At 43.0% G+C, this 18,304-nt stretch overlaps 1 protein-coding gene across 2 annotated transcripts; it reads left to right on the top strand.

The window, feature by feature from the left end:
- Positions 1 to 4,187: 4,187 nt before the first annotated feature.
- On the top strand, positions 4,188 to 16,557 carry LOC120833879 (exosomal polycystin-1-interacting protein-like). Of its 2 annotated transcripts, XR_013453111.1 has the most exons (3): positions 4,188 to 4,325; positions 4,415 to 4,548; positions 14,243 to 16,557. XR_013453111.1 is itself a non-coding variant. In XM_078091300.1 (2 exons), exon 2 carries the CDS (start codon positions 14,303 to 14,305, stop codon positions 15,050 to 15,052), a length of 750 nt encoding a protein of 249 aa, XP_077947426.1. In that variant the 5' UTR covers positions 4,410 to 4,548; positions 14,243 to 14,302; the 3' UTR covers positions 15,053 to 16,557. The 2 variants fall into 2 exon arrangements, 1 of the variants encoding a protein (XP_077947426.1); XM_078091300.1 differs by lacking the exon at positions 4,188 to 4,325 and having other exon boundaries at positions 4,410 to 4,548.
- Positions 16,558 to 18,304: the final 1,747 nt, after the last annotated feature.

Here is an 18,304-nt window from a genome sequence, read left to right as displayed (position 1 = left end):
CATGGAGGAGTTGGACAATCTGTGGAACTTCTGTAGGGTTAGTAAATTCACTAATAGTGATGACTAAAGCCAATCATAGTGGAAAACCAGTCAAAGAGATCAAGGGGGAGAAACTTCAATTGGCCTCCGCATGCAAAACCAGTATTGGGGGTCCTTTTCATTGTTGCCCCTCTAGTGCACCTGTTAATTCCATCGACACCAATGCAGCTGAAAATAGATTTATTGATAATATATTTCAGGCTGAGAAAAGAACATTTTCTGGTCATTAAATAGGATCATAAGCAGCACAGACACATAAGAACATAACATAACTATTAAAACATCAACATTAAAACATGAACCCGCCTGTTAAACTAGAAAACAGCTATTTAATTAAATTGTCTTTATTTTTGTAAGTCCATAATTTTCTTTCATTATATAACATCCATCCGATTTCCATCTGGCTTGCAACTCCATGGCCTTATTTCAAGACTGAAGTCATACTAATAAAAGAGAACCAACCTGGTGGAACAGCATCATTAATGAGTTCTTGCTAAACTAAAATGTTAGAATTTTCCATTTAAAGAGCTACAGGATATTGTCTTAGAACAAAGGCTGTTCCTGGTGGTGGTTGAGAACGCAAGACATGACGCAAGCAATTAAAATATAAGGGAAACTTTTTTGCAAGTTGTATTCCTTGTATGTCCTTGGAACCTTATCTCCAAACGTTTTTGTATTTTATATCCCCAAAGCCTTCGAATGTTGTTTTCCAACTTTTTCTCACATTTATGGATTTTCAAAATTGTATTGCTTGAGTTGGTGAATATGTTTCTTGTTTGAAACGTTTCTGGAAAGTTGTTTTACTAATTGTTATGACTCAGAGCGTCAAATAAAAGTTGCGTTTCACCTCCCTGCCTGAGGGGGGTGCTGTTATATTTTGCCTTGCTCTGTGCCTCTTTTTTGAACTCTTCCAACAGCGCCAGCTCCCGCAGCTGTGCAAACTCCGTAGTTTTACTGGATTGACACCATTTATCGAAAAGCATGCCTTTTCCACGTGCAAACTCTACGTAGGTCTGGCTTTCATCCTTTCCACCACCTCTAAACCTTTGCCTATATGGAGGCATATAGGCAAAGGCACTAGTTCATATGCCCGTAACACTTTCGCCTTCACCAGATCATAGTCCAAACTCTGCTCCAGTGTCAGAGCGTTACACACCGCCTGAGCTTTTCCCACCAATTTACAGGAGCAGTCCAGACATCCGTCGGACATTTTAAAGTGGATGCGATGTGTTCAAATATGAATTCATTTCAGACTCTCTGAAGGGTGGTACCAGCGCTATGTGCCTGCTGACATCAAAGCTATCTCGAGGAGACTGCGGTGTCTGATTTGTTACAGGTGACTGAGGCGGGCCACCAGGTTGGTGTTCCAGCTCTGAGCCTAAGGTGCATAGCTTCCACCTCGAACTCCCGATTCCTCAGATCCAGCTCCTTAACACGAGCTCCTCAGTAGACATCACCGGCGTAGCTTGAATATCCACTTTCTTTGGCCCCTCTGCAGTAAACAGTCCCCTCTCCCGTAGCTTCTCGGTCACGAGCGGTCTCAGTTCCTCTCCGCTTATGTTCACAAGCATTTCTATGTCAAGTGTTTGCAATGAGCACCAAATCCACCTTCCTACATTTGCTTAATTGCTGTACTATACTAATAAAACACCGACAAACGGCTTAACCAAAGCTGAACGAAATCACAAAATAAGGAAAATAACAAATTGACAAACCGACAAATAACAAATTACGGCCTGTCTCTCGTACACAGTTAAAATATGTCTTGACCCGGTAGTTGGCCCACAGCGAAACACTCAAAAGAGCCCAACAACGAAGCAGACCGAAACAAGGTGGGTTTAGCCAAAGGCAAAGTGAACTTAGCTAAGGGCAAAGCAGCAGTGGTCTCTGGCAGGTTAGCGGGTGTAAAGCTGCTGCTCAATGATCAGACATGAAAACCTTACTATGGCTGGAGGAGGGAGCTAAAGCCACTGCGCTACATACCGGTCAGGCCGCTTCGGACAATCAGCGTGTAAAAATAGTGTCAGCATGGGTCGGAGGGATCGACGCTACCACGAGGATTACCAGCGGCGGACATTGAGTGCATCAGGTGGAGATTAGTATGCAGCCATACCAGTGAGCTTCTCGGACACAAAGAGCACTTAAATGAGCACTGGACGGACAACGTGGGAGGGAATACAGCTGCTGCCAACAGTCCACCTGTCACCACACGGCGCAGCGTGAAAGACACCAGGATGTGTCGTAACCCCAGCCTCTGGCAAATGAAATGCAGACAGGTGCTCTGAGGCCGCCTTTGTACAGCATTGTCATGCAGCGATTGGCTGTGATCCAGACCCAGCTGAAAGTTATTAGGACCAATCACTGCATACTGCCACACATGACTTGTATGTGTGTTGATTCTGTCCCTATAGCAGCTTATCTAAGGGCTGGTCCAGGCTAACCTGAGCCAGCCCTAACTGTAAGTGTTAGCAAAGAGGAAAGTCTTAAACTTTATCTTAAATAAGGTCACTGTGTCTGCTCCCTGAACTGAAAGTTGAAGTTGGTTCCACAAAAGAGGAGGTTGATAACAAAAGTTGAAGAAGAAGAATGTTTTCTGAATGTTGTTACTTTGCAACAATGTATTCTTAAATCTTAAAATGTCCTCTCTTTATGAAATCTCATCATTTATAAATTTAGCTAATGATGGTAGTGTCATCTGAAAACTTCACAAAAGAGTTTGGTAAACTTTTTAGGAACAATGATGTCTGTCCGTAAGCCCTTAAGCACGTGGGAATCCTGACATTGATAGTGATAAAATACTTGTGATATCCTCGGTTATCTGGTTGGTACACATTCTTTGTACATAACCAGTAAAGCTGCTGGATCAGGTCCAGCAGCTTTATTCATATTTGTCCTCATCAGGGTTTCCTCACATCCTCTGTGCATACTTCTTGTTCCGGTCTTTCCCGTCTGTTCCCTCCTCGTACATTTCCCGCTCCAAGTTTTGAGGCCTTCTTGAAGGGGGTAGTTTTGTGTGCGGCCGCCATTTTCTATGAGGCCAGCTACCCCTTAAAGGGGAAGTGGAACCAATCTACCACTTCTGCCCTGGGTGATGCCACAAAACTTACACCATCTGCTTACTCTTTGTTAAGAAGATCATTACAATCATAAAAGATGTTCAACTCATCTGGGAGCACGGTCTCACACATGAGAATGTCTCGCAGGCTTTTATAGTGTCAGACATTCTGGATAACCTGCCTCATATCTTTACCGCGATGTTGGACCATTACGTCAAACGTTTGAAGGAGCCAGGGTTGTATCATAATCCTTTTCTTTCCAGAACAAATGTATAGTCCGACTTATTATATCACTATGTCAGTAAGTAACACAAAGTAGTCCACTCTGCCCCCACCCAGCATTAAGCTTCATGGAGGTCGCGGTGTTCTGGTGTCTTGTCAGTCCTCGCCAGCACAGGAACCCAACAGGAAGTGATCTCACTGCCTCAGCGAGACAAGAGATGTTATTTTTGTTTGTGCTCTGCACAACCTTTCATTGGATGAGGTGGTTTCATTTTTTTTGTTCAGTTTCTGGAGGGCATCTGGATGTTTCCCTAATCCTGACAATTGCCATGGTTCACAATCAACACTTTATTTTTTGCTTGTCTTTTCACAAACGTTTTGGTAGATAACAGACAAAAAAGAGGCAATGGAACCTTTACCACTTCCTGGAGCCCTTGCTCGTACCACATCCTGTACCTGTCCAAAAATGTAATGACTAAGTGAAAGGTGCACTTCCTTAACTCTTTCTCCGACTATGCCAATTTTAAAACTAGACATTCATTTTGATGTCAACAACACACTTTTATAGTTTCCAAACTTTTATCTTATACGGTTGTGATGCTACAGCGGTGACTATACCTTCCTGCGGACATAGATGCAAACAAAATGAACATCTGTTGGGCTAAATTAAACCCAAACTCACTGTCATTGTGACCATTTTCATTCAGTCTGCAAACAAACACACACACACACACACAATTCCACACAATAATACTTCTTTACATTTCCACTAAAACATCAATCCTTTCGGATCATTTTCTGGGCCACAAGATGGCAGCAGGTGCAACTATTCTTTTTAGAAAAGAAAAGTTGCTGCCATAGAAAAATATAGGCGTGTCCTAAAACAGGACGGGAACGTGGAGTTTAGGATTGAGAGAATGAAAAAAAAGACGAAGTAGATAAAATGGAGTGTTTGAATCCGTCTTCCTGTCCCAACAGAAGAGAAAACATTTCTATTAAGTGATGAAGGTATCTCGGTTTTCCACTCCTCTCTTCTCTCTCCCCCCCCCCCCCCCCCACCCTCCATCCTGACAGTGTCTCCTTCTCCCTTCTGCCAGACAGCTAGAGGGAGGCTTTCCGCTCAACATGCAGACAGATGTGGAGGCTGCAGCTGCTCTCATCGTTCAAAGTAGCTGGAAAGGTCAGCCTTGAGTAAGACAACAACAGCATGCCACCTGAACAACCTGTCCACGTAAGTACATGACACTCGCATCTGTTTTCTCTGCTTACACGGACCAAATGTGCTGCTGATGGGTTACAGTCACATGCTGTAAAAACTGGTTGTACTTCAGTTCAGTCTGTAACTAGTGACCCCAAACTGACTTTCAATGCCAGCTTTAGTGTACATTTAGAGTCAGAAATTAATTTATCACAACCTCACACAAATAGCAATTGTTTTTAACTTTTTTTGATGTTAAAAAAGTTAATCTTCTGAAGGGAAAATTCTGAAATCAAGGCATTGCATTTGAAATACAATTATTATATTTATATATTTGTGTCATGCTACGGGCCCGACAGAAAGGCTAAGCTTTAGAATGCAGAGCTGCTCCAGGAGCTTTTGGTGACGAGCATCCCCCATGATTGACCAAACCGGGTCAGAACCAACCAGAAGCAACCAGAACAAAACAACCGGGTACTCATCATAAACAAATAATGGTTTACCTCGTTCGAAGCGTTAGAGTCTTGGCTACAATATGTTTGAAAATACTCTAAAATACTAAAGCAAGTATTACATGTTAGGAATTATCCTATGCAAATTAGTCCCGAAATTGTGCACTCAGCAATATAAAGTTAAACAATCCCGCAAAGCTAAAAGCGTATCAATCATAAATATCTCCTACCTTGGCCATTTTGAAGGAAATTATGAAATGATTCTGCTATTTCTGCAATACAGTACGGACACCCGCCATCTTGCATGACTCACACAGCTTCTTGTTGGTTTAGAATGACGTTTTCCAGCCAATGCTCACTCTCCAGCGTGGCTTCTAAGTGTCTAAGGAAGCTGTTGATCATTTCTGCGTCAGATGGTTCACAAACATGGTTGAACGGGCCAGGTCGGCCTGAGGGAACCCGGGATAGACACTGTGAAACATGTGTACTGTCCTCACACTGCGCTCATATAGATGTGGAGATGTATCTCCATGTTTATAACTTTTGTTAAATTAACTTTTCATGAATAGGTCAGAAGACAGTTTTAATACATTTACATGCAAACCTTCCAGGGAATATGTGGAAGTTACTAGTTTTCCACGCTGTTGATGGGGGTGTACTAGGGGTGTAACGATTCATTCACTGAATCGATTAATCGATTTATATACCTGCAATCCAACTGAATCGATCTGTGCTCCGCAAATCGGCATTCCGGACGACATATCGCTTACGAATCGGTTGAAATGGTACATAATCGATTGTATCGATACTTGCACATTGGATTTAAGTACAAAAACGGTATGGATGCGTGTTTGTTTGTTTGTTTTTTAGCACTTTAGACGCGTTAAACGTTACTCGATTCAGTCTTCCTGTCTGTGACGTCATCAGTACGCAGCGGCAGCCGCGCAAAACTCTGAACAACAACAAAACACAGCGTGGAGGAGACGTCTGCGAGCGAGACATTTACAAACCAACTTATCGATCCAGCGTGTGGAAACATTTTGGCTCTTGCAAACACAGAGGTGTTCTTAATAAGTCGGTCGCTGTTTGTAGAATATGTAGAAGACAAATAAAAAAAAACACGGAAACACGACGAATCTTTCCGGCCTTCTACTAAGGCGCCGTGGGATTGAACAACGCCGACAGTCAGGACCAGTCAGGACAGCAGCAGGTAACTCCAGCTCTGCAGACACCTCAGGCCTCGCCAGCACCAAACTGTGAATTGATCCAAACATTGTGTAATTATTGTGTAATGTTTACATTGAAAATGGCACTTGATTTAAATAAAAGGTTAATACATTTGCCATTAATTGTTGTTTGCTTATTTATAATATCCATAATTAATTTAAACTTGATTTCCTTACAAGAAACAACAGGGATCTCAGAAACTTTGCCTGCACTGTCCAGTAAAGTTACTGAATCGATTTCAAGTCACTGAATCGAATCGTTCTAAATGAACCCAGATCGTCCATGAATCGAATCGGCAACCATGAATCGTGATTCGAATCGAATCGTTGTTAAAATGAATCGTTACACCCCTAGGGTGTACACATATCCAAACTGACAATCCCCACTTAAATGAAAGGGATATTGTTAAAAGAAATTTGAACCAGAAAGTTTTTATTCTATATCAATCAAAGAAACGGGTAAGTGTCGCTGTGTGTAATAAAGTATCCGAATGAGAGTTGGAACCTTCTTTATTTGTGCACCACAGTTTAACAGAGAGAATCCGCCTCCCGCTAATAACAAAACCACGACACCGGAAGTTAATCCCGCGAGACCCACTTGTAGTAAGTTAACGCTTTAGGGTCAAAACAGTTAAACAGTACAGCTATCTACATCCCTCTCTTTAGCTCCTGAACATGAGAAAATAGAATCACACACTTCTGCACTAACAGCAGTTTTATAATAGAAACGTAGTTATGATTTGGATAACTCAAAAGTAACTCTGTAAAGTGGCCCACAACTGCACAAAATGCTGTTGGATTCAATACAGTTGAGCAGCTATCTGAGGTCATGTATTTTCTATTTGGCCTAGAGGCTCTGCCGGACCTAGTGAGATCCATGGAGGTGACGATATGAACTGGGCTTTTGACTGGGATGCACTAGTGGGAGGCTTTTCTGGACTTTGCCTGTGACACTGTTCTGCTGGCTGTTTGTTCAGTTCTTTCAATCCTGTGTGTTTTGTCCATGTCAGGGTCAAATGTGTAACCTGCAGTTCATCAGTGTCATCAGTGTCTTTGGAGCCTGTGGCTCCATCACTGGGAGGATGTGGCGTCGGTTACGCATATTCCTTCCCTTCAGAATCTACTGTCTAGTCTTACCACCTGTGGACTGTGAATACTGTGGACTGTGAATACCTATACAGGAAAGCCTGGCTGGTATACTGGGTGCCATTGCTGAGGACAGCTTTTGTGGTAAAGTGACGCTTTAGCTTATTGATGACAGGCTGCTGAGCTGGTCAATTTCAAACCAGCCAGAGTATGAATCAACAAGTACCAGGTAATGGGGATTATTCCCACTGAGGAATACAAGGCGCAGGGAACTTTGAGGCCACTTCGAGGTGGGTAAACGCTGTTTAGAGGTGTGTGAACGCTATTTCCAAAATTCCAAAGGTGCGTAAACGGCGTTTACGTGCGTTTACCCTCCACTTACAGCCCTGTCTGTGGCGACAAGAGACTAGGGCAGGACTGGGACTATGTGCAGTTTTAGCGGCTCTTTTTGTTTATGGGACATCAGGCTGTTACAGACGCCGTATGCCATGGCAGCCTGAATGTCCTCCATTTAAAGATGGCCAGAAGACACTTTCCCCCTTTGTGGACTTAACTCCTGGGTGTCCCATGTGGAGCACCTTCAGGTATTCCGAGGTTTCCTTTCATGAAGATCCTGTCTACGACGGTGAGTTCATCACGGAATGTGAAGAATGGTCTCACCTCTGTAGGTACACTGCATCGATGCCTAGGCCAGCCCCGTTGAATGAAACAGAGCTTCTGCAGCGGTGTGTTGACGGAGTTCTTCAAGGCATCGTAGGGATATTGAACTTTCATCACCTCAAACTCTGGCCGTTCTTCCCTCTGGGGGCTGATGTTGCATCTCGTGCACGGGAAAGGGTGTCGGCTAAGTAGAGATGCTTTCCTTTTGTGTAGGTGAGAGTCAGGTTGAATTTTTGCAACTATAACATCATGCGTTGCAGCTGAGCTGGGATGGTGTGAAATGGCTTGTTGTGAATGGTGACCATGGGCTGGTGGTCAGTCTTAATTACAACAGCCTTGCCATAGATGTAGTCATAGAACTTGTAGCAGGCAAAGACCACCGCTAGAAGTTACTTTTCGATTTGCGTGTATCTCGTCTCCGTCAGTGTGCAAGACTAAACCATATTGTGATGCATCGCTGGAGAGTGTCACTGGTTGCCTCACATCATAGTAATAGGTGGGGGTGGGCTGCAGGGGGATGAAAGGTCTTGAGCCCATCAAAAGCATGTAGTGGTGGGGTAAGGTCACTTAGGTTTGGAATGAATTTGTAGTTTACCATTCCTAAGAAGCGCTGAAGAGCTGGCTTGTCCTCTGGGGGTGGTATTTCACTGATTGCTTTAATTTTTTTAGGGAATGTGTACCCAACATAACTCACCTCGTTGAGTCCAAGCATTTGCTGGGATACAGTCTCAGTCTCACCTGTCTGGCATGATCCAGTACCTTTTTCAGGTTTCTTTCACGCTCATCAGGTTCTTTCTCACCAACGAAGATGTCGTCCACTATTATAGCAAATGGATATCCTGGAAGATTTGTTTGTTGGCTCTTTGAAATACTGAGGCTGTACTAATTCGAACGGCATCTTTAAGAACTTGAATCAGCCATACAGTTGTGAATGTTGTGCGGAGGGATGAGGCATTATCCAGTTTGATTTGCCAAAAAGAGCTTTTGGCATTAAGGATGGAAAAGAACCAGCGGAACCTGACATCTGAGCGGCATGGGATGGTGAGGGCGCACGAGGGCCTTGTTTAGGTTTCTGGGGTCTATGCAGATGCACACGTCACCCGTCTCTTTCTTATGTGTAGCCACCAAATTCAGAACCCATTCTGTGGGCTCATCCACTGGTTCAATTACTCCCAGAGTTTGAGTACTGGCAGCCCCTACCCCTCCGTCAGACTGCCAACAGTCGCCTCACGGTATACACGGGACCCCCGTCGATGAGTCCCCGTCCAGGTTGGGGAAGAGCGGGGGCTGATAGCCATACACGCACTGGAAGGGCGAAAAACCTGTGGCAGAAACGGGCAAGGAGTTATGGGCATATTCAATCCAAATGAGATGCTTACTCCATGCCGTGGGGTTCTGCGAGACTATGCAAGGTAATCCCGTCTCCATCTCCTGGTTGTATCGCTCGATCTGGCCATTGGACTGAGGGTGATACCCAGATGACAGGCTGGCCGTCGCCCCGACGAGCAAGCAAAGCTCCTCCAAAAGTGTGATATGAACTGTGGGCCACGGTCGGAAACAACGTCCTGCGGGAGACCATGTAGCCGAAAAATGTTAGACAGGAGAACCTCCGCAATCTCCTTGGCATAGAGTAATTTACTCAGGGGGATGAAGTGGGCCATCTTAGAAAACCTTCAGAGGCTGGGAGACCAGTGACGAAATCAATGGAGATATGGGACAATGGCCAGAGTTAGCCGGCTGGTGGGCGACGAGAGGGCTTGCTCTGGGAACAGACAGGGCACAACATACTCTCTCACCTCCTTGATCATGGCGGGCCAACAGAACCGTTACTGTAGATAGCTCAGGGTTCAACCACTGTCTGGGTGGAAGGTAAGTTGAGAGGTATGTCCCCTGTGGATGACCCGAAACCGAAGCGACTTGGGAACAAATAGGCGGTTAGGTGGGCAACCCTTGGCAACGGTTACCCTCTCGAGAGCACCCTTGACCTCTTCGTCAACTCCCCATGTTACTGCCCCAACTGTGCAGAAAGGGGGCAAGATGGTGGAAGGTGCCGTCAATGGAGCGTCCGGGTCAAATACTCTAGAAAGGGCATCCGGTTTTGTGTTCTTGGATCGTGGACGATAAGAGTTTGTTGAAAAAGGGTAAAGAATAAAGCCCACCTGGCTTGTCGGGAGTTGAGTCTCTTAGCTGACCGGATGTACTCCATGTTCCTGTGGTCAGTCCAGACCAAAAACGGATGTTCTGTCCCCTCTAGCCAGTGCCTCCACTCCTAGAGGGCCAGCTTGATGGCTAGTAGCTCTCGATTACGCACATCATAGATTCTCTCTGCGGGCGACAGTTTCCTGGAAAAGAATGCACAAAGATGAACCTCAGTTTGCTTGTAAAATCATACTTATTCATAGAAGGCAGGAGCCAATGCATACTAATTAAGTATGTGGTCTGAAATACGTAGTTTGAAGGATGCGGGATGCAGTACTTTAGTAAGTAAATAGCTGCCCTTCAGCACAAAATAGTTGCAGCCACCAAACGTGTATCTCATTTCAGTAGTCTAGAGAAAAAATAGTCCCCGTACGTGCACACAAACAGTATTGGGTGGTCCCGCACCATCTCATTCATTGACATTGCTCATGACGTCCACCTTAATTGTCCGGTTTCGAAAGCTCGCATTGTCCGAAAACAATCATTTGTGGGATCTCCATTTCAACGGTCGCCCAAAATCTAACCTGTTACTTTGAGTGCACAGTGATAGGGAGCGCTCGGTTCCATGTGAACAGCAACTGCAACATTATCGCTCAATAATGCACCCCTCGTGACTCACTCTCAACTAATCAGAACGCTGGATTTCATCTACCTGTAGTATAAAATTCTATTTGGAACACAGCCAGTGTGGCCGGTTAGTACCAGAACCAACCTCCGTGTACGATGAACAAAACCACAACTGTTGGCCAAGCTGACTAGCACATATTTCCACTTACTCCAACTGGCTGGAAGGCTATGTTTTCAACCGTATTTTCATGAGCATAGTTTTACAGACTATATCATATCTCATCATAATTCTCTTTTTATCTTTAACTATATTCTCAAATAGGTTTGGAGGGGAAACACACTGTATTTTCTCCCAGTCGCATTCTTAAAGTGACTATCATTGTAAATTGAAATGAAAGAAAGTCAAATGTTACTTATTTGTTACTTATGTTTATGCAGGAAAACTACTTGGCCAGGTTTACTATAAACATAGTATGGCTTAAAATAAGTATGTTTGTCTTGTTATTTAGTCATTGGGGTGAAGCTTTACATTCATTATTCCTTAACCGTATTGTACGCTCATCAGCCTTAACGGTGCATGATCGATTTAGTGGGTTACCATGGACCTGAATTATGATCAACCATGCCATCATTCACTTCAGTCCATGTGTCATAAATGTAGCTTTATCAAATGGGTGTTTTTGTGAGACTTCAATGTGCTGCGTTTGGACTTGGAAGACAAATGCAGGCTATCAAAGTCCTGTTATTCATTGGTTCTCCTGCTGCAGAGTCTCGTACCCAAAAGAAATAAAGTTTACTCTCATTCTATTCAACGAAACCAACCAGCATGGTTTGGAGTTTAGGCCTTTAAGAGATTCTAGAATTTTGTTATGTGTTAACTTGATTCTTCTGTACAATAAAAATGGACCTGAATTTATTAATCTCTTTCCTAGTTTTCTTAACAATATAATGTAATCGTCTCCATGGTCATAGGTCAAGCTACAGCTGCAGAGGGAGAGGTAGTGCGGTTGAATGGCTGACATAGAGGAAGAGAGGGACTGTAAGTGCGATGTGGAGAGGAAGGGAGGATTAGAGTGGGTGACTGTGGTGGAGCATGATGTCAGAGGAATGCATTAAAGCCTCTCCTTTAACAAGCAAGAGGCGTGTGGAGCGCCGGCCACCTCCCGCTCTTTCTTACACACAGAGACTTTTCTCCCCGCTTCGACTCTTTTTCTGTCTGCGGCCAGCATACACACTCTTACTCTTTCACTTGATCAGAATCAAGACGGCTTTGACAGCAGCAGTAACAATTTTCAATTAACTATAAGCATGTGCATGTAGAACATTTCTCGGATATATAGCAACTGATTTACATTGCCATTAAAATGAATAAATGTAATCAGACTTACATTGTCATTTAAGTGGAATGTGTATTCATTGGTTGATTTCCATCTTTACTCGGCCCTCCCTCTCAGCATCCGGTCCTGCAGCTGGAGTTTGTTGCAGGGATTACAGAGCTGGAGATTGAGAAAAGGAAAGCAAAAGAGACAAAACGAGGAGAGAGAGGAAACACCAGTGGAAAGATCCAGGAGAGACGAATGGAAAAAGAGAGAAAGTGACTTGTGTAATGTGTTGGAGAGCCAGAAACAGATATATGATGACGAGGACAGGCATGGAGGGCAGCTGCTTCTATAACCAACCACAGTGAAGACAAGTGTGTTAGCAGCACGTGTGTATAATTTAGAATTCCAACATGAATACAGATTAAAGAGAAATGGTCGTAACGTTTGACTGAATAGCATTTGAAGCTGTTTTAAGCACATGCAAGACAGTGAATACATCTATTATATTCCTGTGATCCTTCCAGGAGCAATAATGTTAATACTTTTGCAACTACTATCAAGTTAATATCATAATTCTCAGAAAAGCAACATGACACTATAAAATAACGATGCATTTATAGGTATGCTCAATCCGACTAGAGGATGAAGTGAATATTGTGTTCAGCAAAAAAATCACCTCAATGCATCAGGTCAGTGTTTTGAGAAAGCTGACCTGACTTGTAAACTCCTTTGGGTCTGATTTGAACATGGTAGGCAAAGGTTTTGCTCAAGCAGAATCTGCAATTGGACGACTGCTGCCATCATAACTCGATCCGATCATCCACAAAATGATTCAAATATCAAAAAATGCAAACAACCTAGACATTATTTGAAACTGAAGAATGTCCTGTTCATCTTGAAAAGAAGTTGGTTTTCAAAATTGCGAGTATTCAAGCCAGCTCTTCTTGGGCTGAAGATTAGTCCTGCACTGCTAAACAGCCTTTCACAGGCCGCTGAGGCAGGTAGAGGTGTGTTCAGCTTCACAGACAACTTGCGCACAGCTGGGAAGGATTTCAGGAAGTTATTGTTATCTGCTGGACACGTCATTTATCCATCCAGTTGTTTGGTGTTGTAGTGTTCCTGCAGTCGGCTATCTTATTTTATTCATATATTGCACCAATTCACCAAGTCAAATTCCTTTATGTGTAACATATGTGGCAATAAATGGCTTCTGATTCTGTCAACACTTCCTCACCTCACTAACTCGCAACTAACTAGCAATCAGTCCATTACACTAATTGCCTCATTTGATTTACAATGGCTAGCGAACGATATCCTAACAGACACCTGTCCCGCCTTCCCAGGGGATATACTCTAATCCTGTGGGACACACTGCTAGATACAGGCTTATTATGATTAATAAACATTAATGTTGCAGCTCATGGGGTTAATCTTAATTTAACTCGAGGGAAAGGAAATTAATTTCTTACCATCTTTCTTTTTGAAGAATGAATAACGTTAATAACCCTAGCAACATAACGTTAATCAAATTTTTTTGAATTTGCGAACTCTCTACTCTGCGGAAAAAAAGAGTGGGGAAAAGTTTACTCCATAACTCGAGAAAGCTAATTCAGTCCACTTTTCCACAGTTACTGAATGGGGAAAGAAAGAGGCCAGTGTTTCATTTTCCCCAAACATTTAATAGGACTGGCTATTGCCTATTTCACCACAACACAGCATAACACAGGGACTTTTATAAGCAGCTGTAAGCCATTCACAGTAGCCTGGGGCTTGGAAGGACCTCTCCCCAGGAAAATTGGAGATCAAGAAAAATGTGTCTCAATTATGTGTGTGTGTGTGTGTGTGTGTGTGTGTGTGTGTGTGTGTGTGTGTGTGTGTGTGTGTGTGTGTGTGTGTGTGTGTGTGTGTGAGAGAGAGAAGAAACAGAGAGACGAAGCTGAACTGGAAATAAAGCGCTAAATTCAGTTTGGTCTAAAGCTGGCCTCCATCTGTAAAAAACTTAACAGAAATGTAACTATTGAGCACACAGTGAGAAGGAGTTTCTTTGTGTGCCATTTTTAGGTGTTTGAATGAGTCATAGAGTGGTGATTCAATCTGTGATACAGCTGAGCTCAGGTCTTTGATGAGAGACGTCAAGAACAAATGTCTAAGCTTTTCTAAGTATTGTCTTGCTGTCTCTACGTGTATAACTGTTAACTTTACTCTCGGTTTACAGCTTTGACCTTCTTTCTGCAATGAGCTCTCTCAACTTGGTGAAGATGTAGTCTTGACCTGCATGGAGATGTCTCTAAACAACGTCTCCTCTATCTGGTCACATTGGTTGCTGTTATTCCTGACCCAAGTCACCCTGACAACCAACTCGGCCCCCCGATCTGAAACTTCCCTATCGCTCAATACCACTTTGTTGTTCAACAGTGGTGCCTACAACCTGCGGAATTGCAGCTGCTACTCTCCCATTCGGGAATGCGATGAGGTACTGGCCAACTCGCTGTGCAGATGCCACACCGTTTTGCGCTCCGCTCTGCCCCCTGCCGGGCTCAGAGAGCCTGGACGACTGGCAGTGTGGGTGAAAGAGCTCTGGGTTCTGGAGGAGTTGCTGAACCGGAGCATGGTGGGCCATTTGCTCTTGTCTTTTTGTGGAATGAAACCAATAGACAGTCAGTACCTGGTTCTGCTAGGTCTACGGACCCTCAGGATCCACAGCGCAGCACCAGAGGCTCCCTACCCGAGCCAGGAAATGATCATCTCCCCAGCATCGGGGGTGGCAGTGGAGCTGGAGGCTTTGTACTTTGACTTATCCTCTTCCTTCCATGTGACCTTTCTGGATGTAGCAGTTCTGAATGGGCTCTCTGTCCTAAAGGCATACAGTGTGGTGGGACCACCTGCTCAAACACTCTCTCAACAGTTCCCACACCTGGCAGTGCCCTTTTCTCTGCCATCTCCTGCTACTCCGGATAACCCCACCGATCCCAGTGAGCAGACTGCAGTGCTTCAGCAGAACCTGCTTTTTACATTTGTGTACTAACCACAACAAGTTCTATTCACAGGCATGGTGAGGTTTGTAGTACAAGTCACTATTGATGTACACAGAAATTCTGCAAATCATTAGTCCCTTGATGGATGGGTTTTGCTCTCTTTTTGCACATGACATGTTCGTTACATAATAAGTTTTTGTTTGACTAAGACCCAAAGGTGACTCGACAGGCTGACATATTATCCATCCTGATGTAACTTATTGACTTCAGACCTGCCACATGTGTGCTGCTTTTTGTTTATCACTTAAGGGCTCAAAATGGCTGCACTCTACATTACTCTACATGTCATGTAGCTGACGCTTTAATCCAAAGCGGGTTTCAATAAGTACATTTCAACCATAAGGATACAAACCCAGAAGAATAAGAAATAAGAAAGTGCAATTTGATTAAATAAGGCGATTTACAACGTGCTATAGATAAGAGCCATTATAAGTACCATTCAAGTGCTATAATTTGTTTTGTATTTTTTAGTCATGGTGTAGTCTGAAGAGCACTCAAAACATGTCATTTTAACACCAGCTACATTTGCAAGTCTTCGTACAGCATATTGAAGTTACCCTCCCATAACATAAGCAGTGTTTATTTACCAACTCGGAAGCTGTAATGACACCGGTTCCTACTTCACATATAATCTGCTCCAGTCAGTCGGAGATGCTTTGCTTGTGTTGATTTCCTGGCTCTGTGGCACAGACTTCAACACCACGATACACTGTGTATTTACATGCATGAATATCATCTCATAGCCCTGTGATAGCTAAATCTAGTTATATTATGTATTTTACATACTTTGCAAATTCTGATTGTTGCTACCACTTAATGGAGACATATGAAGCTAATTTTAACACTCATACTTGGATTTACGGTTTCAACCTTAACACGGTCACATGCTTTAATGTTAAAAAACGTTTTTCTCGTATTGTCTGTGTTCACCTTGTGTCTGAAGCGCACCATTTTATCGTTTTTTGTTGTTTTTTTCCAGCGTTTGTAGATATCCTAGACAGACACCTTAACGTGTAGAAGCAATATCGACATGGAATCTTCATAATATGTCCCCTTTAAGAGACCCAACAATGTAATTCAATAAATCACTTCACGAAGGGAATGAAAGCAGTACCCAACGGCTATATAAATGTTTCACAAATGATCTGCTAATCTGAACTCAACTTCCACATTTTGAATATTCTTTTTCTTTCATTTTCTAACAACAGTTTGAACCTCAGCCAATTGACAGCCCTAGTAGAGCAGGTAGAAGTCTTACATAAGAGCAAATTTTGTTGCTAGATTGTGAAAATACCATGTCCTTATCCTTTGTGTTGCAGTTATAAATGCTGATAATCCATTAATTAATTGTTATTGGTTCTTACTTTCTAATAAGTGATGTAAAGTGTTAGTAAATGCTTTATTAACCATTATAAAACCACATGTTACATTTCATGAACTGCTTAAAAGGGACCATCTATTAAGTAGTAAAGAATAAATGCCAATGATCCTCCAATTATTGTACATTTAGGTAGTCTTTTCAGCAACATCTATGAGGCATTGAAAACATGTAATGTATTACTAAGTAAACTATTTAGGGTAAAAGAGGTGCCTTATATGAAGGAGTGAGGTCGGTAACCGTAGCCACAACCTAGAAACTAATCCTTGACAAACCAAATGCCAAATGAGAGGGAATGAGATGTTCCAGATTTCTGCCTATTGGGTGTTCGCTCTTCATTATCCACTCTCATATGTGTGAGGTCAGATCCCCGGGAAACAGGATGGCATGGTCAGAAAGGAGGAAGCTTCTTTTGCACCCTGAATATTTGCAGGTTACACTAGGTTTTACCCAGAACTATTTACTTCTGAAGAACCCTTATTTGACAAAACTCTTTTTAAAGCCTCTTTGTTAAAATATCGTCCGTGCACATATTCCCAAAAACTGTTATAGGACCATAGCTGTTACGGGTTGTTAGGAACTACGTGGGTTCCAGATTGAAACATTGGAATGTAAAATGGATCTATTTAGAACTCGCTGGGTGCTGGATATAACCTTCAGGGTGGGTTCTGGTTTGAACAATTACACCAGAGAAGACTTATGGGTGGAACCCTCTGAAAGTGGACCAGATGGAACTTTATGTTAAAACCAGAACACATTTGGCAAAACGTCTTTAAAAATCTAGGTGACACAATTATTTCTTAGAATGGATTGCAAAATGCAGCAACTCCCTTAGATGAAAACGCAAGGTCCGGTCTCAATGAATGAGACACGTTGGAAGAAGGGAAATAGCAAAATGACAAACTCCTGCTGTAATGGTCAATAGAGCATCATTAAAAATATGATGTACTGTGGCAGCTAACAGCAGTGAATGCTGGCTGGAACCAATACAAAAATCCAGTGTTGGGTCAGAGTCTGGACCAGAGCTAAGTTAATGGCCTCTTAGAAGGTCTTACTACTTTCTTATTGATACTTTTAAAAGTGAATTATGGTCTGTTCAAGATAAGGACAGCTGTCCTTGGCAAAAACGTACAAGAATGTATGGGAAAACAAAAAATGGAAGACTGAGACCTGTGGTAGTCTGCTGTGGAATGAGCTGACGGAGAGGCACAGCAGGCTCACTATTATGAAGAGGGCAGAATGCTGCTACGTTTTCCCAGCTGCTCTTTTTGAGTGCAGATGGTTCAATAAAACCAAGTGCTTTGAGACAGGTTCAAATGAACGCCTGATGAACTAGAGTCCCCGGGTGAGGATCTTTTTACCAGCCAACAAATCCTGTTATGTGTGGATCAGAACGATGACTTTGTCTTTGGTGAGTTAGATGACTTGTGCGGTCACTATCGCCCACTTTTAGTCAAGTTGCCAGGCATGTGTAAAGGAACTCGTGGAAGTAAAAGAGAAATCTGCTCAGAATGGTGTTGGAAGGGATTCAGTTCCCCTACAGCCATTTGGCAGAGGTCAATCTGCATGTTTTGAATGGTCCGAGTTTATTTTACGAGATTTTACGAGAGAGTTTTTGCACTGACTTTAACCAACAGCGAGAGGTTGAAATGTTGAATACCTCACAACTCTTTCTCTCTGGTCTCACATTCTATTTTGGTATCATGGTTCCAGCTGATTCTCTGAGAAATTTTGTTAAAGCTGCTATCACTTACAAATCCGAGGCCAACAATTCACTCGCCAGATCATTCAGTGATGGGTGTGACTATGTGGCTTCATCTGTTCATGTGTTTTGATTTATCTTACTCTAAAGTCCAAGTAAATT

This window comes from Gasterosteus aculeatus, chromosome 16 (assembly GCF_964276395.1).
Source record: "Gasterosteus aculeatus chromosome 16, fGasAcu3.hap1.1, whole genome shotgun sequence".
Classification (NCBI taxonomy): Eukaryota; Metazoa; Chordata; class Actinopteri; order Perciformes; family Gasterosteidae; genus Gasterosteus; species Gasterosteus aculeatus.
Note: the sequence above shows the minus strand (reverse complement) of the source record. Positions and strands in the feature narration are given on the sequence as shown.